The sequence below is a fragment of the Gekko japonicus genome, unplaced genomic scaffold (genome assembly GCF_001447785.1).
Source record: "Gekko japonicus isolate JY-2015 unplaced genomic scaffold, Gekko_japonicus_V1.1 scaffold1215, whole genome shotgun sequence".
NCBI lineage: Eukaryota > Metazoa > Chordata > Lepidosauria > Squamata > Gekkonidae > Gekko > Gekko japonicus.
The window spans coordinates 332121-351835 of record NW_015163638.1 but is presented as its reverse complement, the minus strand read 5'-3'; the positions used below and the strand labels follow the sequence as shown (position 1 = coordinate 351835).

General features: G+C 44.3%; 1 protein-coding gene across 1 annotated transcript in view; it reads left to right on the top strand.

The window, feature by feature from the left end:
* The window catches only part of NPHP3 (nephronophthisis 3 (adolescent)), a 44945-nt gene that overhangs the window by 13850 nt on the left and 11380 nt on the right, over positions 1-19715 (top strand). The window contains exons 8-19 of the mRNA XM_015407582.1: positions 1794-1872; positions 3551-3711; positions 4195-4298; positions 7880-7994; positions 10046-10189; positions 10754-10851; positions 11639-11741; positions 12872-12954; positions 14185-14323; positions 16845-17009; positions 17971-18068; positions 18907-19029. Of these exons, the coding sequence (XP_015263068.1) occupies positions 1794-1872; positions 3551-3711; positions 4195-4298; positions 7880-7994; positions 10046-10189; positions 10754-10851; positions 11639-11741; positions 12872-12954; positions 14185-14323; positions 16845-17009; positions 17971-18068; positions 18907-19029 (1412 nt within the window). The remainder of the gene's footprint in view (positions 1-1793; positions 1873-3550; positions 3712-4194; positions 4299-7879; positions 7995-10045; positions 10190-10753; positions 10852-11638; positions 11742-12871; positions 12955-14184; positions 14324-16844; positions 17010-17970; positions 18069-18906; positions 19030-19715) is intronic.

Sequence of the window (19715 nt, the reverse complement as noted above, 5' to 3'; positions counted from 1 at the left end):
GCTGCAGCGCCCCCCCCCCGGCCCCCCGTCCAAAACAGTCCAGTGGCACCTTTAAGACCAAGTTTTATTCAGGTATAATCTCCCTCTCCTCTGCGAGGACAGATCTGCACGTTCCCCCCCCCCCAATAGCTAGCAATCCAAAACAGTCCAGTGGAGCCTGAGTAGTGGGTGTTGCCTTCTGACACACTTCCGGTGATGTCAAAGGGTGTGGCATATGCAAATAAGTTATGCTAATGAGCTCCTGCGCCTCTTTTTCCAGGAGATGACCCCTGACTAGAGTGTTACCTGGAACAGCTTGTTGTGGTTTAGGTTTAAAGTAGTTCCCATTGTAACACACCTGGGCCCTAAGGACGGGGAAGAATGAGATGTCCCCATGACTCCATCCCACAATGAGGCGCACCAAGGCAATTTACTTTTAACCAAGCAGAGTTTTTACTGCTCTTTAAGAATATATTTCCTAATCTTTAAATCACTTTGTGTGTTTTTTTAAAAATTGGCCACTTATTAAACATAGGGTTAGATCCAAATCCCTTTTTTCAGACAGATTTCTGATTATTTCCTCCTTTCCGCTTCAAATCCACCTACAGCATCTGATGTCATTCCTGAGGATCCACCAGGCTCTCAGGAGGGAACTGGGGGTGGGCGGGGCACAAGGGGTTGCAGTGAAAAAGAGGGAATGACAAATATTCTGTAAACAGAGCTCCCCCTGCAGTTCTTAGGATTCAGCTCATGAAACTGCTCTCAGGTAGCTTTGGTGCCATTCAAAAGCTCTTGATTTTTGGGCCACACACACAGAGGCTATGAGGCAGAAGTCTGGCATGTCTTTGTGCATCCATGAAACTTTGCACAAATTCTTTTCACTGTTGGTGGATGTCATGATCACGGTCATTGCATATGCATGCCAAATTCCCCAAGGCCGTGGAAGAGAATGAGTCAGCCTGTCCTCATGCAGAGCTCCACATATCTATTAGATACACTCTGGCCCTGGTCACACGGGAGATTTTGGCCCGGGAGAGGGACAGATCGGGGGCGCAGCAAACTGGTGTGAGCACACCGCAACATCTGGGAATTGGCTCGCACCCGTCCCCGATCCGTCCCTTCAGGTCAATAACGCACTGTAAAAAAGAACCACCCCCAGAGGAGGACTTACCTGGGATGCCACATCAAGCGTGGCCGTGGGATCGCCGGCACGCTCTTCGTTCGTAGCAATCCCGGCTCTCGGCCGAACTGCGCATGCTCACACATGTGCAGTTCGGCTGCCTCGCTTCCCTGTCAGTGGCTTCCCCCCCGCATCTGATCGTGCTGGGGAGGAAGTGCGCGGCGGCTCCGGGGATCTATGTGATCCTGCCGCCGCGTGTCTCTTTTGGTGCGGTTTTAAAAAGCCGCACTTTGCCCATGTTTTTCTTCCCCGTGTGGCAGGGGCCTCTGTGTAGCAGAGCTGCTGGACTGGATTAGAGTTATTACCTGAGTGGGGCTTTGTCAGCCATGCCATAAAATCCAAAAGTCGGACTGTCTCAGGTTTATAAATAGTGAATACATTGATCACATTCCTGTCGGAGACCTGTTCTCTGTTTTAGAAGAACTTTGGGTCCTTTAGGTTTTTGTTGGACTGTGAAGATTAATGTATTGTTGCCATGGAACATAAATGTTCTTACCTGGTTTTCGTTTTAAAATAGGGAGCCTTTTTGAATAGGTTATGGTGCTTATGCCATCCAAAAAACACTTGCTGCATCTCAGTCTCGGCAGCCACACGGTGACCTCATCATTACAGATTCCTTCCCTTGTTCTTCCAGATCATCAGTCACATGGGGGGACCAGAGGAGGGAGCACATGCAGTCTACAGTTATGTAGAAAAGACCATAAAGCAGGTACTTTCTTATGCAGCACATTTCTTCGTTTGCATGATTAAGGCCACTTTTAATGCACTCTATTTTAAGGTGTCTGCTTAAGATGCTTTAATCTTACAACTAAAAATGTAAAGGGAAAATGAGATAAACGTGCTTTGCAAAAGTGTTTTCTGTGAAGGTGAGCTACAAGTGCCTTCAGCTTCTTGTTTGTTGCTTACACACTGAAGTTTTGCTCTGGTATGACATCATCCTCTAAATGTTCACTTTCTGGATTTTCCTCTGCTTTGGTGCAGTCTTTCTTTCTTTTCTATTTTTATTTATAATTTTTATTTATTTTAACAATCAACAAGTAGCATGTGAGTCCAATGCGACAATCTAGTAATCAATCTGTTACAGAATAAAATGTTTTCATATTCAAGTGGAATACAGTCACAATTCAAACAAACATAACTATTATGTGAAACAAGTCAAATCATCTATAAATTTACTGACATCTACCGTTTAACAGTCTATAAGAGAGTAAAGTACAAGCATAAAGTGAATTCATGAAGGTAAGTAATAAGAGGTGTAATCTGTGTTCGATCAGCAAAGCGCAAGAACAATCATAGCCATTTCTGCATGTGTTGCCAGGAAGCAGGTAAATATTCCTCTGAGGCTAAAAATTCTAGTATAGGAGCCCATTTTTCCATTATGGGTCTAAGTACAGGTTTCAAAGTTGTGTTATTAATTTTGTTGGTGACAGAATCCATAAGGAATTGATCCCATAGTTTGGTGCAGTCTTTCTCAAACCTGGTTTGATACAGTCATTTTGAAAATTTTGCAGTAGTGCCTTTGCATGCTATGTGGATGGGAAGGTGTGTATTTTTGGTGCCATTTCCTTTGCCTCAGTCCTGTGTGCCGCCCCACATACACTTCACCTACTGAGATTTTTGTTGTGCTTTTTAAAAACTTGGTAATTGTTAGATTGCCAAAGCACAATAATGTCGGAATGAACTATTACCACGATCTAGTAGGTCTTCTGAATTTTCAAGTCTCTAAACTATAACAACTTGGCAATTGCCAGTTCTTTTAAAAAAGGAAGACCCCCAAAAAGCCCTCTGGGGGTACAGGAGAAAAATGGTGGCTGTGTGTGTGTGGGGGGGCAGGCAGTGCAGAGGCAAGGAAAGTGCAGAGAAAACTGATGTGTGGATTCTGTGAGACCTTCATGGAGCATCGTTGCCATGTAGAAATAGCCATTGTCTGAACAGATGTCTCAGTCATCTGTTTCCCCTATAAACGGCCACTGAGCAGCCGTAGCTTTATTTAGAACCAGAGCTTAAATATGTGTTCACAAGGGGTTTGGTCTAAGAATCTTTTTCAATGCCAAGTTGGATCTTATGGAAGACAGTGGCAGAGGTGGCTCATTCTCACCCTCCCGTTGGTTCAACAGCAGCCTGTGACTCTCAAAAAGGCAATGATGAGTGGTGGGAGACCCATTTGGGTGAAAACCCTACAACACTGGAAGCTGCACTGAGGAAAACCAGCAAAACCGCTGCCTCTGCTTCTTCCATCAATTGAGCTCTTGGATCAACAAAAGGGGTGCTGCCAGAACAGGCAGGAGGGGCAATTTCACCCACTTTCTCCTCCTGCCTTTCACCCATACTACACAGCTTTTCCTGTGTCTCCATCCTGGTTTCCATCTTCTATTATTATTATTATTATTATTATTATTATTATTATTATTATTATTATTATTAATGACAGCTCCTCTGTTCCTGAAGAGGAAATCTTTGGCGATGTGCTGTGGGATGCGCACGATGAGCAAGAACAGATGGAGGCTTTCCAGCAGGCTTCCAATTCGACTTGTGAGCTGGGATTTGAGAAGGTAAGCTGGTACCCGGCGCTCGAGGCAAATGTGGGTTTGCGTCTGTTTCCTCTTCACAGACAGCCAAGCTGCCGTTCTGCAGAAGGAGCGGGATTTGAGAACATCCTCGGGGGGCTTTCGCTCCTTAATCTGAAGGAGGCCATGTGCATTAGGCAGACAACACACTTGGTTCTGGGAAAATTGCCAGAAGTGCCTATATTCAAGAGATGCAGTTGTGTTCCTTGTTTCTCTTCAGGCAGGAGGCTTTGCTGTAATAACACGGCCCATGCCTTTTGAATCTTCTGCTGTTGAAATAATGAGCCATACTTGTTGAAATACAAAAAAAAAATCTTCTTGTTAAATTGGAGAGCTGAGAGCTATCTCCAGCCCCTGTTCAGATCCCTGTTAATTCAGGGCTGAGGCACTGGAGTCACAGGTCACATTATATTTCTTGATTTTATTCCAGACTTCTTACGTTGTTTTGTGGGTTTTTCTTGTCCGCAGTATTATGAGCGTCTAAATGACTTAGTGGCAGCACCGGCACCCATTCCACCCCTTCTTGTATCTGGAGGACCAGGCTCTGGAAAATCTCTTCTGCTATCAAAATGGTATTTTGTTTTAAAGTGTTCCTAACAACTACAGTTTTATCTCTGAATAAGAAACTGATAACAACAGTGTGTAACAGTGATAACAACAGTATGTAACAGTGATTCCCAGCATGGCATCAGTGTGCACAAATCAGAGTATAAAATGTCAGATTTACCAGTTCTTGCACTGACTTTTGCCCAAGTTAACTAAGGCATGATTGGCTTTGGCTGGCTCTGAGCACTTCAGCAGCCTTCCAGGTTATGGCAGTGTCAGTACATCCTGTCCCTGTGACCTTTCTAGTCCCTTGTGCTTCTGGGTGCTACAAGCTGTGGCTGGTTGGCTTAGGCTGAGCTGACTGAAACTGAATCCAACGAAGACGGAGATCCTCTTCCTAAGTCGGAGCGGGCCGGGGTTAGGGATCCCACTCCCAACCTTCAATGGGGCACCATTGGTGCCAGCGCCAGAGGTTAAGAGTTTGGAAGTGCTCCTGGATGCCTCCTTAACTATGGAGGCTCAGGTAGCAGCCACTGCCAAATTGGCCTTTCACCATCTTCGTCTGATCATGCAGTTGGTTCCCTTCCTCGAACACAATGACCTGGCGACAGCGATCCATGTGATGGTCACCTCGAGATTGGACTATTGTAATGCTCTCTACATGGGGCTGTCCTTGTCTCAAATCCGGAAGCTGCAGCTGGTGCAGAATGCCATGGCTAGGCATTTGATGGGGCTCTCTAGACAGGAGCACATACAGCCTGTGCTAAAGGCGTTGCACTGGCTGCCGATAGCATACCGGATTCGTTTCAAGATGCTGGTTATTACCTTTAAAGCCCTTTATGGCCAGGGACCTACATACCTGAGGGACTGCCTTTCCCCACATGTCCCCCAGAGATCACTGCGATCAGGGGCTCAGAACCGGCGGCCCTCCTGGGTCTTAAGGAGGCTAGGTTGTCGATGACCAGGACCAGGGCTTTCTTGGTGGCGGCCCCATCCTGGTGGAATGAGTTCCCAAAGATCAGGGCTCTGTGGGATCTCTTACAATTCTGCAGGGCCTGTAAAACAGAGCTCTTCCACCAGGCTTTTTGGAGCTGCTGCCACCACCAGTGATAAACCACAGATGGTTGAATGGGAGAGGGCCCTAGATTCCGGAAATTGCCACCAACAGCCTAAAAAACATCAAGCACTGCAAGGACAATCAAAATGAACACTGTGAGCTGACTGCGAGCTGAGAATACTGAATAATGGCTGCTACCATCGTATGAAAGGAGCTGCGGTGGCTCAAGTGGTTAAGACGCTGAACTGCAGGCTGTGGAAGGTCAGTAGTTCAGCGGTTCAAGACCCGGGTGCCGCAAGACAGGGTGAGCTCCCGTCTCTAGTTCCAGCTCCTGCCAACCTAGCAGTTCGAAAGCAAGAAATTGCAAGTAGATAAATAGGGACCACTTCGGTGGGAAGGTAACAGCGTTCCGTGCGCCTTGGTGTTTAGTCATGCCGGCCACATGACCACGGAAACGTCTTCGGACAGCGCTGGCTCTTCGGCTTTGAAACGGAGATGAGCACCGCAACCCTAGAGTCGGATTCGACTGGCTTTCGAGCAAGGGAACCTTTACCTTTACCTTTACCATCGTATGAATAACAATGACTACTAGCACTTTATTGTGGTTTTAGAATTGTTTTAATTCTAACTTATGTTTTAGTGTAATTTATCTGTTTTTGTGTAAGCCACCCTGAGTCGGCTCTGACTGGGAGGGTGGGGTAGAAATTCAATAAATAAATAAATGTTATTCCAGGCTAAGCCTGCTGAAATCAGTGGACAAAGACAGGAGTAATTTTGTGTAGGACTGCACTATTAAAACTAGCTTCAAATGATTTATCATTTTTTAATTTATTTAGTATATTTATCGTATGCTTTTCTCACTGAGACTCAGGGTTACACAGTGTAAGTTGCTATAGTCAGTATGAAGAGATGTCTAATGTACTAGGACTAGGGTTACATAAATCTGAACAAGCATAGCATATTAGACATGATTAGGGATGGGCATGAACCACGGAAATGTGGTTCAGTTCATGCTTTGTGAGTGAACCATGAACCCAACCACAAATCGTTTGAATCCAGTTGGCTCGCATATGAAATGAACCGGGTTCGTGAGGTTCGTGCCTGAAACAGCTGAGTGGTGGAGGGGGCAGTTTGCTTCCGTGGCTCAGTTTCAGGCTCTAAACAGTTTAAACCCCTGCTTTTTGTTCCCCACGAACCTCCACAAATTGGCTTAAAATTTCATGGAAGCTTGTGGCCGGGCTGCATTCATGAACCATGAACCGGCCAGAAATCATCATGAACAAAAGTTCATGAGCTGGTTCGTGCCCGTCCCTAGACATGATACAGAGTGCAGAAAAATGTTATTACATCAGTAGAAAACAATGTAGTGACAACAGGATAATACATACAGCAAACAGTGATATGTTCTTTGTACAGTGATATGGTCTGCACAGTCCCTTTCTCTTATAAAGCTCCTTCCTGAACCATTCTGTTACAGTATAGCCCTTTTACCTTTAAGTGCGAGAGCTTTCCTGGCCTCATCAGATATCCATTCCACCAGGTGGGGGCTAAAAAAGAGAATGCATGCGTATGGACAATCACTGATGTTACCCATTTGCAGGGTGGCAGTACTACAGACCAAAGCTACAATAGATTAACTACACTGTTGATTTATTTAGGCCCCGGTCACACGAGAGGTTTTGGGCCGGTAGAGGGACGGATCGGGGGTGCAGCAACGGGCGCGATCCCACTGCAACATCTGGGAAGCGTTGTGCTTGCGTCCCCGATCCGCCCCTTCCACCCAAAACCCCGCTGCAAAAAGGAACCACCTACCGTGCTGGTTCATCCCAGATGGCTGCATCAAAGCCGGCCATGGGATCGCTGGCGCGTCCTTTCGCTGGTGCATCCCCGGCTCCAGCCCAAACTGTGCATGCTCAGGTATGCGCAGTTTGGCAGCCTCCCCCTCCCGACTGTGTCTTCCTTCCCGGCACCTGATCGTGCCGAGGAGCAACGGTGCCGCGACTAAGGGGATCCGTGGGATCCCGCTGTGGCGTCTCTATTTTGGTGCAGCTCTAATTTGCCGCACTTTGGCCGGTGTTTTCCCTGCCGTGTGGCAGGGACCTTAATACGTTTTTGTCCCACCTTTCCTCTAGAGAGCTCAGGGCAGCGTATATCATTCTTCCCTCCTCCATTTTATTCTCACAAAAGACTAACAAAATTTATTCCAATGCAAACTTTCATGACTCAGAGCTCACTTCATCAAATGCTTGGAGTGTTCATCCAGTTATCTTGAAATACATTTTATAAGTCTACTGGATTTCTACGCTACTGGATTTCTGTTTGATTTTGCTACAACAAGCTCTCTCCTCTGGAATGATTCCTGTGAAATAAGTTATGCTGGGAGTAAATGTCCGGCCCAAGGTCACCCAGCAAGCTTCATAGCATAGCAGGGTGGGGATTCACAACTGGATCTCCCAGATCCCAGTCTGATATTGTAACCACTATCCCACGCAGCTTCAGAAAAGGTAAATTGATTGGGAATATTTCTCTCTTTCTTCCTTCATTTATTAGGGTTCAGCTGCAACAGAAGCATTCATCAAATACACTAATTCTGTATCATTTTGTTGGGAAACCTACGTCAAGCAGTGCAGAGCCTGCCCTGATCCTCAAACGATTCACATTAAAGGTAATCCTGTTTTACTACCAGTCAGCATGCACTTTCACCAACCTAAGTATGATGATGAGAATGTGATTTACCTCTCAATTCTTCCCTTAGATTGAATCTACGATCTTATATTTTAATAAATTATAAAACCATACTCTGGTATATCTGGAAATATATTAGAAATTTAGATTCTAATGCAACTAATGAAATTTACTTGCAGTAATACACTTTTCTGGCTATTTCCAGCCATGTACTGCACAGGTGGTACTTCGGTCTGGCTTTGTGGAAGTGGAAAGTGCCGTCAAATCGCTGCCAACTCATGGCAACCTGTAGGGTTTTCAAGGCAAGAGATGAACAGAGGTGGTTTGCCTTTGCGTAGTAACCCTGAGTTTACTTGCTTAGTGGCCTCCCGTCCAAAAGGACTAACCAAGGTGGGCCCTTTTTTGGCTTCTGCGATCAGTCTAGACTGGGCCCTCCAGGTCAGGGCATCTGGCTTTATGCAACTGGGCTAGCCTCTCTTTATTAATTTTTGTTTAGTAAACACTCTTTTTTTAAAAAAAAATCATTCCGGGTCTAGAGAGAATGGTATGAAATCACACGATGCAGTTTTGCTACTTAAGTTAAGCAAGTCGGGCCATGTAGGCTAGCTTGGATAGGAAGCCCCATGCGAACCATGTGACTGTCATTAACTAGAGTGTAACAGTTTTTAAAATCCATTTTAAAAGGTCATGCCCTGCGTTTTACTTGAGTGTTCTCAACATTTAATAATTTCTCAGACCCGTGCCACGGAGTCTTGGCTATGGCATGCCAAAGAGTGGTGTACAAGTCATCCACAATACCAGGTCCATGTCTGAGATCAACACCAGTGGGATGCTTCTAGGCTGAGTTCAGACTGGCAGTTTGGCCCGATATAGGCCTGATATAGGCACGTTTCACAAACGTATTAAAGGGGCCGGTTCACACAGGCACAGTTGTCTGGCGTTCCCCAGCCGTACTCAAACCATCCTGTAACGCTTCCCTCCCGAGTTTAAAAAATACCAGGTGAAAGTGGTAGCAAACCCTGGAGAGCGTGTCGATCCCGCTTCCCAGAAGTGTGAACGCTAGAAGCTGTTGGTGATGCGCCTATGCGCATAGGCACATGTCGCCAGAGTGAGAAAAAGCCGCTTACAGCCGCGCCTCCACCAGGGACGGACCAACAGTGCAAACGCTCCCTTGCGCCTCCTCCCCGGTATGCTCCCGCTTCAGTCGGTACAGTGTGACCGGGAATACCTGGAACAAATTGTTCTGTGTCTTTTTTGCCACGACTCCCTCGCGCTTCAAACTGCCAGTCTGAACTCAGCCCTAGTCCGTGCTGATGAGAGAAGGATCCCTTTTGTTATCCTGGGCCGATGGTGGCCATCCTACCCATCCCAAGTGCTGCATCGTAACGGTGTTTTGGCCATATTGGAAAGAAAACTGTAATAGTTTTTCCTCTGTGGAAGACGTTTCTGTAGGATGCTGCTTGATATGGTGACAATCATATGGGTTGCAACAGATATATAGGAATGATACCATCAGTCATAAAATAAGAGAACAATGTGCAGTTCTCAAAACTGTATCTACTTTTCAGGAGAATCTCTGTAATGCAATTCTCTTGCCAACTCTCTTTCTTCTGTACCTCACCCCTGACATGTCACCTCTGTGTCCATCATATTTTTATCCCATTCTTCCTCCAGGAGCTCAGGACACTGCATGTGGCTCCCATTATGCAGAGAAAATATCTGGACCAACTCACCAAGTCAGCTTCGTATCTGAAAGAGGATGTCTTATAAGTTATAAATGGCTTAACTCAAAACATCTCTCACACTTCCCTTCTCCCCTCCTCTCCTCCCTGTTTTCTCACTTATACTGATTTTCTGTTTGTTTGTTTTTTTAAAACAAGCCTAGATTCATTTACTTTTCTGCCTTCCTATAACATGAAAAAGAATCATTGGACAATTTGTTCCTTGACTCTGCATTTTTAGTATATCGATGGTGTCTCTTGCGTCAGAACTTCAGATAAAACTTTTTTGATCACAGTAACCATTTTGCAGCTCATGCAGCATTCCTGGTCGGTCTCACCTCTGACGCTGGATCCAGCAAAACTATTAGAAGAATTTCCTCGTTGGCTAGAGAAACTCTCTGCTCACCACCAAGGCAGCATTATAATAATTATTGACTCTATTGACCGAATCCAGGTATCATTTGCACACTTGGTTTTTAATATTTCATGGAATAATCAGCAGTTGTTAATGGCTTTGCTATTAAACTTCTCATATTTAGGATTGCATAACACTAAGCACCAGCTGTTGATGTAGTACTTTTGTGATCTATGAAACAAACAATTGAGGTCAGTCAAAATCTGTTAAGGGTTTAAGTTGCACTTGGGAGGGAGGAGAGCAGATTACACCCAGATATTTCAATATTGGGAAACAGAGAATGACATGAGGGGTAAGTGTGAATGCTGCTGCTTCCTGCTGCCTAGAAGAGTCAGGAAGAGCTCCCTGAAGATGGTGCCTGCAATCCCAGTGTCTTGAGGCCTGTGGGTTTAGGTTAATGTTTTATGGGATTCACGCACACGTGCTGTGGGAGTGGGAGTCTAGGATAACAGGACAGTTGCCGTTCTTTGTCTCATAGCCATTGTGTCTCATGGAGGCAGCTGAAAAGATCTGGTATGTGAAGACAGTTTTTCTGTGGGATTTTGGTGGTCTTCTGGCATGTTAATCGGTTCTGAATTCTGAGGTTAAATTGTTGTTTCTCAGCAAGCTGAAAAGCACATGAAGTGGCTGATCGACCCCCTGCCAGTGAATGTCAGGGTTGTCGTATCTGTGAATGTTGAAACGTGTCCACAAGCATGGAGGTGAGTTTAATTTGGGGATTTTGTAAAGTCTGATAGAACTGCCTCAGTTGGCAGGATGCAGGCACAGAAAGGTCCCGTAAGAGGAAGGAACACAAAATACTTAATATTCTGCCAGGTTTATTGGGTGTAGTCTGGAGTGTCCTGCTCTTAGTGGAAAATAATTTCAAGAGTTCTAGGCATTCTCTCAGTTCTAGTGATATTCTTGGGACTCTGCACAAATCCAGAAACTTCTCTTAGTGAGTATGGAAATGCCCTGTTCTTGAGAGAGGGAATTTGTTGCATGTCTGCAGCATGGAAAGACCCTTACATGCCTTGGCATTGAAATTTCCTGTTATCTTAAATGAGTTGTTGATTGCTGCTAGGTTATATACTGCATACCGTACTGTGCATAATTCTTTAGTGCATGTATAAGTGGACTTTTAGCAATGTTCCCTCTAAGCTAAGTGAGTTTGAGCTAGCTCACAGTTTTTTAGCCTCCGGCTCACACATTTTTGTCTTAGCTCAGGAAAGATGGCTCCAGGGCAAACTAATTTATGCAGTAGCCAAATCGCTCACTTGCAACTTCAATGCCAGTAGCTCACAAAGTAGAATTTTTGCTTATAAGACTCTACAGCTTAGAGGGAGCATTGACTTTCAGTGTGGTATAGTATTGATTAAAGAAGTTGCAGTTCAGGAGAAGAGTATAGGCTTCAAAGTTCTGCAATAAGGTCTTTAAATTTTTTTTGTTATATTTGAATTTTTATGTATGCTAGCTACGAAAATAATGCTTCATTCTCTTACTGGAAAGGCTGTGGCCGACTCTTCATCTTGATCCGTTAAATACAAAAGATGTGAAATCTCTCATTAATGAAGAATGCAGTTCTGCAAATCTGAAACTGACTAAAGAGCAGGTATGGTGGCTTTCATCCTGGAGGTTCTCAGCTGCCATAGCTGAGACTCAGCTTAACTGTGTTTTAACGCATTAAATAAATTCTTTATCTTTAGTATAATTTGAAATCGGCAACATTTTGATAACTTAATGAGCACTCAAGAGGCACCGTCCATTATGCACAGATGTGTCACTGAAACCCAACAGGTTGTATGTGTTTAACTGTGTTCTTGCCTTGTGGATTTTACTATTACTTACCATGCCTGCTCCTTCTCTGGATTTTTCACTTTATATTTAAGCTTTTAAAGTTGCATACCAATAGCTGGGATAGACAAAAACTAGTAAATATCAGTTGACCGCATCCAGTTAGCACCTCTTCAGCCAGGTTATCACTTAAGACGTTGGCTCAATTGAGAAAGTATACAAAAATAAAAGAAGTATAACTAGGGTTTGGTGTAAAGTCTAAACTGATACGTCATGGTTTACAATCCAAAAATTGGAAACCAAGGTTTGAAATTCATTTGCAATCCATGGTTTGCACTAGCTATGGCTTGGTGTGATTTCTGAACAGGCAGAATAAAGCTTACGATTATTGGTCTGCTTCTGGAGACCCCTGCATCATAGAAATGGGGGTGTTGAACCGGTGGAAAATGAAAGCTTGTACGAAGCTTTGGAAACTTAAACAATAGTTTGAGTTCTAAACTATGGTTAGTGCAAACCATGCTTTAGTAATCCATTGAGGGAACTGACTACTGCTTCACTTGAAGATGGCATTTGTGCAGTTTATTGCCCACAGCAGAAGCCTGTGAGCGAATTGCTTACGAAAGCCAAAATTTTTGTATCCTGTGCCTATCAATGCCCGCAAATACCAGCAAGTAGTTCTTCAATTAGGGGTTTTTTTTTACATAATGTAAAAATTTCTTAGCATATATGGAGATATCTGGCTTTGTGTCTTCTGGAATGATATCGCCTGACATAGCTTCTCTTTATATAACTAATGGTTTAACGAGCTGCCTGCACTGTGCATTGCAGAGTTGTGAAGGCATTTCGTACTCCTCTTGGCATGTGCTTCTGTGTTTTTGAGTTGTATTTCAGCATATATATTGTGCGTCCAGTTATCTACTCTATAAAATACTTAATTTCACATTCTAGGAGAAGAAGCTTGAGAAATTCTGTCACTCTAGTACGACTTGCAGTGCCCTGTACGTCACCCTTTTGGCTAGAATGATGGCTGGGTAAGTTCAAAGACCTGCACATTTGTGCACTCGGCATCTCTCTGTTAGCCAATAAACATTATGGATTAAAAAGCTAAAGCGCACTACAGTGCTTCCTCAGACAAATGGTTACTCTCCTTTGTTGCAAAGGAGAGTCACACCTTTCTAAGTCCACTGAAGTCTTAGAAGAATGTCACTCTGCTTAAGGTTGGCTAATGAACCTTTATTTATGAAGGCTGAAGTGCCTTCAGCGTGCTGTGCATCCTAACTCCTGTTTTTAAGATGAAGGTTGTGGTCAGATGAGAGTAGCTATGTAAGTGCTCCTTGCATAGGGTTCCACAGAACCAGTCTCCCAGATGTGAGTCTTAAACAATGACATTTGCATGGAACTTGTGAGAGTGGAATCCAGATCCCTTTGAATCAACGGCTTGAATGGGGTCTGAATTACACTCCGTGTCTGACGCTGAAAGCATTATTTCCTCTGTCCCTAATCCAGCCTTCAGGTTGCCACGGCACAGGCCATCTGCATGACCCCACCGTGCTGCGTTCCGTGGTGGCAACTGCTGCCTGCCTAACAGTCTACACTGGTGCTGCAGGACGGGGGGCGGGGGGGGGGGGGGTTGTTATGATGTCAGTCATACTCCATCGGCTGTGCCCAGATGCTGGCACTGTAGTTGTAACCCTCTTTTAACAGCAGTCAGTCAGCAACAGGGTTCACGGATCAAGCGTATAAACCATTCACCACGCAAAAGTGTATGAACTGTTCTTGCTTTGATTGTAATGTAACACGGGACTCACTCAGTTCGAGCAGTATCTGTGCCTACCTTGCTCAAGGCACTTTTGTGTGAGCAAATTTAATTCCTGTTTTAAACAGTTAGACCGTCTCTTATTTTGTAGGGTTCTTTTTGTTTTGTTTTTGCTAACTGTTTTGTTTTTGTTTTTGCTAACTGGAGGCTTTTGCACTTGCTGTTGTGCCGCATAAAATGTTAAGGCCCATGGGTTTTTCAAGATAAACATACAGCACAGTTTGCCTAAATGTCATGTTTTTGGTTTTGTCTCTTCTGTTCCCTCCCCCATAACAGCATTTTGCATACATCAGCAGTTCTTTTCAAGCATTAAGAAATTTGCGCATTCCTGAAGTGAATGGTAATAAGGGCAGTTGTCATCCATGATTTAAAAAAAAAAAAAAAAGATGGTTCGCTTCAGGTGACATTTCAAGCTTTTAAATCCTTATTGTTTTCTCCCCCACAGTGCTGGAAGCATAGAAAATATTGACATAATCTTACAGAAGTGTTTCCTGTGCCAAGACACGGTGTTGCTGTACAAGTTAGTTCTGAAATCCATTCAAGAATCTTTGAAAAGCGAGAAAGACAGAGGCCTCTTGAAAGAGGCAAGTAGAAAGCCTGATGTAGCTATTGGGAGAAATATGTACACTTTCGTGTGTAGTGGTTTTCATACTTCAGCTAAAAAGGAGGGACTGGTGAATAGCTAATAAGCTTCTAGCCCAATCAGCACGTTCTACATTCTACATTCAGAAACAGTTTTCCATGTGCAAGTCCCTTGTAGCATAGAGTGTCTCCTGGGTTCAAACCCCACTCAATGAAGTTTACTGGGTCACCTGGGGCCAGTCATTGTCAAGCTAGCCTACCTGTCAGGGTTGTTGTGAGGGTAAAATGAAAGAAAAAACCATCTATGCCACCAGCAGCTCCTCAGAGGAAGAGTGGGATAAACACATAATAGATCCTGTATATAAATGCACATACCGGGTTCTCTGTCTTCGTCATTACAGAAACTTGCATACTTAGTAACATTATGTTTTATTTATATAGTGCTTCCCCCCCAAATCCAAATGTTTTAATGGAAGACAGGCCAGTTCAGTTCAAAACAGCACACAAAACATTTTTGGTGTTAGTTGCCAAATGCACAAACCTGACTTCTGTCAGAATTTAATTTTGCCTGATTAATATGAAACTCTTACAATAGCTGCAGTGCTTGCCAATGTATGACATTAAAAGGGGGGGAGGGGGGTTACAGTGGCAACATTTTGCAAAATAATAAAATCTTGACTGACTTTATAGCTCTCATGTGGCTGGCTAAAATTCCACTGCTGCTTCTGTCTGCCTTCTTTTGATAAAATATCTGTGTAATATACTTTACTGTAATAAGCTGGAGAACATACAGTGGTTTGTATTTCTGTTGTAGCTCTCTTCTATTGTTGTTGTTGTTGTTCAGTCTCACAGTCGAGTCTGACTCTTTGCAACCCCATGGACCAGATCATGCCAGGGCCGACTTCTATTGTAGTCGGCCCTAAAAAACGATGACTGATAGTTTTTCAGTTACGTTGGTTTTCTTCTATACTAAACTGAAGACTGTATACATTTTTCTAAAAGTAGAATTGGGCAGGAGACGATGCCTTGAAGAGGCCATAGTCATCCTTGCAGCTGCAGCAGACGTGTGCTCCGTCTCCCGCTCCTTCCTCTCCCATCAGCAGCACTACTTGCAAGAAGCAATTGCTAATCAAATTCCTCTTTTCCCACATGCTTCTGTTTTAGGAGCCTCTCTACAAGCCAGGTACCCCAAGACCAGGGCAGACTGGCAAAACTGCTGGTTTGCTGACTAAGGCCCTGGCCACACGTGCCTGAAAACACGGGTGTGTGTGTGCCTATTTGCCCCGTTTTCTGATGCGCAATTATGCGATCAGACGCGATGGCAGCTTCCCCGTGGCAAAGAGGATGACGGGGAAGAAAGCTGCGCGCCAGCGCGATTACACCCAGGGAGTCCGCATGCAGCCCGTGGCAAACCATTTGCCAGTAGGTCGTCCCAGGTAGTTTTTACTGCTCATCTTCGGCAGGACACCACGGGTGCACTACGCCTCCCAGATGTTCCGGTGTGATCACGCCAGGAAAATCCGCAGGACTATCATGCCTTCAGCTCAGCAAATGCTCCATGTGAACAGGGCCTAACTAAAGAAAAATGTCCTAAGCCCCCCCCCCATCGTGTCCCATGTGACCCTGAATGAACAAACTGTATCACATTTCTGTATGTGCTTCATATTTCTCTTTCTTTGGTTCTGAGTAAATCAACAGTGCTTGAGTGAGTTGAAGCTAGAAGAGGCAGTGTAATTTGGCGTGGTTAGAATGTTGGCGTTAGACCTAGGGGGCCTGAGATTCCCTCCTCAGCCATGGTGTTTGTTGGGTGACCTTGGGCCTGTCACTCGCTCAATCTGTTCCTCACAGGGTTATTGTGAAGCTAAAATGGAGGAATGGAAATTCACATACACTCCCCTGAGCTCCTTGGAGGAGGAGTGGGATAAAAACAACAGATTTTTAACTGATATGAAAATATTTGAAATTTAAAATGGTTTGGCTAGTTGCAGCTTAGATTTTCCTTTTTAGCCTCCTTGAGTTGTTTTGGGGAGAAGAGCAGACAAGAAGTTTTAATGTTCTTGAACTGTCAGGGTGTTCTACTTTGTCTGTATCGTCCATATCTTATTTCCAGTTCTCAAAAGAAAACAGTTATGCCCCCAAAACCACATTAAGCTCCTATCATGACTTCCTTTTGTGTTCCAACAATAATCCTAGAAATGTGCCTCAGATCTTCCTGCATGTGCTCTTGGACTTGTATTCTAGTGGGCTGTGAATTTTGGTGCACTCCTTGCTTGGCCATACCTTTATTCAAGATTCTAGCCTCCTGTGGGCACTTTTTCGGGGGTGGGGGCAAAGGGAGGACCCTTGAAGAAAAAGAATATTAGAACAACATGTAGCTTTGTGTTGAAGTACTGACAGATTTTGTTGCTGTTGTTATTAATTGTATTCTTAGTGGCCAGTATTTGTTTCAATGTTCGCAAGGCAGAGAATGAAGGAAACTGATGGTAGTATGTTAATTTCCCCTCCCACATGTTTGTTGTGCAGATACTTTGCCTCATCAGCATCAGCCACAATGGAGTGAGTGAATCAGAACTGATGGAGCTCTGCCCTGAGCTCTCCTGGGCAGTCCTAGCCTCAGTCGTTCACAGTCTGCACAAGATGTGCTTTTTAACATATGGCTGCGGCTTGCTGAAGTTCCGTCACTTACAGGTAAGATTCTCTAAGTTGACATTGTTGAATGGGTCCTGTGACAGTTTCTGCCCATCTTCCAAGAGAACTTTACAGAATCTGCTGAGCTCTGTGCCACTTCTTAAGTCGTAACGTTTGTGCTCCAGAGGTAGAGAAACTGTGTTGCCACAATATGGGTAAAGATAAAGGTTTCCTTGCTTGAAAGCCAGTCGAGTCCGACTCTAGGGTTGCGGTGCTCATCTCCGTTTCAAAGCCGAAGAGCCAGCGCTGTCCGAAGATGTTTCCGTGGTCATGTGGCCGGCATGACTAAACACCAAGGTGCACAGAACGCTGTTACCTTCCCACCGAAGTGGTACCTATTTATCTACTTGCAATTTCTTGCTTTCGAACTGCTAGGTTGGCAGGAGCTGGAACTAGAGATGGGAGCTCACTCCATCATGTGGCACCCGGGTCTCAAACTGCTGAACTACCGATCTTCCACAGCTTGCAGTTCAGCGTCTTAACCACTTGAGCCACTGCAGCTCCTACAATATGGGTAGGAAGTAGCATATGCGCATGCACACACAAGCAAGGTTCATATGTGATGACAGACATTGTGTGACACAATGTGAACAAGCCTTTGGAGACTTTGCAACTTTGGAGTGTGTCTGTTCCGTTCTTCACTCTGGCACCAGAATCTACTGATTATTAGCTCAGGAGAAGGTGAGAAAAGGAGGAGGGATGTGAACAAGACTCAGGATCCCGTTGTTTGGCATCAAGTCTCAACCCCGCCATGGAATAATATTGCCACCTTAAATCTTCACAGGTTTAGAGATTGAATTCCTCATTGGATATTTGCTTTGCTAGCCAGAGGCTTCAGGTTGTAGGTTGCATGACTCTTATTTTCTCTTTTGTTTCCTATCTGGTGGATTTGCAGACCATCAGTTTGTGACATGCTAGTTTGAAAAGCTTATAATTTATGCAATTACTGTCCTCATTTTAGGCTTGGGAAACAGTAAAACTGGAATTCATGGAAGAAGGCCACAATGCTTTTGCTGCTTGCAGAGAAAAATTGATTGACTACTTCACCATGCAGCTCAGGTAAGATTTCCAGGATATGAAAAAAGCATATAATATAATCAATATTACTTATACCTAGCTCTGATACCTACCTTATATTTCTTTCTAAATGACCTTAGCTGTCACCTCAGGGTTGGCTCCAGGTTATTTTTGCCCTCGGAGGCAAGCGATAAAGTCAGCTCCTTCTCTCCTGGTGTACTCCCCTCCTACATACACAACAGAATTGCAGAGCCTTCCCCCATAGCACTTGAACTCAAGATCACTCTACAAAGCTGATTGGCAGCTTCGGTTCTCTCCATGATGGCTCATTCACATGCCGTGACTTGGTGCTGTAGGCTTTGAGTCATGACCATAAATCCCAGTGGCTTCACTGTTAAACTCCCCGCGTTTGATAGGCTAGTATGGCTTTTGGGTGCAGAACTGGGACGATTTAAAAAAGGAGCCATTGCCTCAGCTTCCCTGTGAGTTATCATGGCTAGGGGAATTTGGACTTGGACACCCCCTTTCTCCTCCAGATCCCAAGCATGCTTCAAGTGAACTAGTCCAAGTCCAAATTCCCCCAGCCATGATAATTCACAGGGAAGCTGAGGCAATGGCTCCTTTTTTAAATCGTCCCAGTTCTGCAGGAGGAAAAACACTCTTCCTTCCCTTTATTGTTTTAAAACAAAATGCCCCAAAGACTGAAGAGATGCTCAGTTGTACGTGATAGTTTGTACGCAGTTGGTTTCCAAATTGTCTTGTACTGTAACCGCACTGCACTGATTAAATTGGCATTATGCAAATAAGGCCTTTTGCAAATTAAGCTCCACAACTTCACTGATTTCCCTCTCCCCTTTTTTTGCACCAAATCTGCTGTCAGTCAAGAGAGAGTGACGTGGAGAAGTGCAGACGAACTCCCCTGGCTGTTCCAGCAGCAAGGTGACAAGCAGAAGTTACACACGTGCCTCTTGAATCTCTTTGTATCCCAGAATCTGTATAAAAGGTATGGAAAGTCCTTGACTATGGCTTTATCTGCAGATCCCTGTTGTCCGCAAGCATAAGTTTCCGAATGAGCTCATAAATCTCCTTTTAGGTGGAATCTCAAAAAAAATGAAATAAATTCTTTTGGCAGCAGCCAGGCTCACGATTGCAGCAAACTGGAAATCTCCATCTCTTCCTACTATGACATCCTGGTATGACAAGATTTGGGACCAGTTTGTGATGAATAAAATTTCTAATATAGTAGATCAAATACAAAACAGCTCCAGTAAAACTTATGAAAAATTTGTACGTACCTGGTTCCCAGTACTTGACTTCATGACAGAGCACAACGTGCTGCCCTCTAGGACGAGCCATCACTCATGGCTCCACTTTTGACTCCACTCTGACCTCCGCCCTGCTGCTGAGACTCCTCTTGTTGTATAGAGTAGCAGACTCCCAAACTTGTGGTATTTTAAACCTGACTCCAGTCAGTGGGATTTATAGTTCAAAAGTCGTTTTTATATATGGGAACGGATCTGATATTAAATTATTATGTTAGTATGTTATAACTGTTGATGTATGTTGAAAACTTTGGGGGTGATTAACTGGCTGGTTTGTAATTTTGGACTCTCGGGACTTTTGTATACTGTTTTGCAGTTATTGTACGTGTTATAAGTTAGACTTGACCTTAATAAACATTTAATTTTT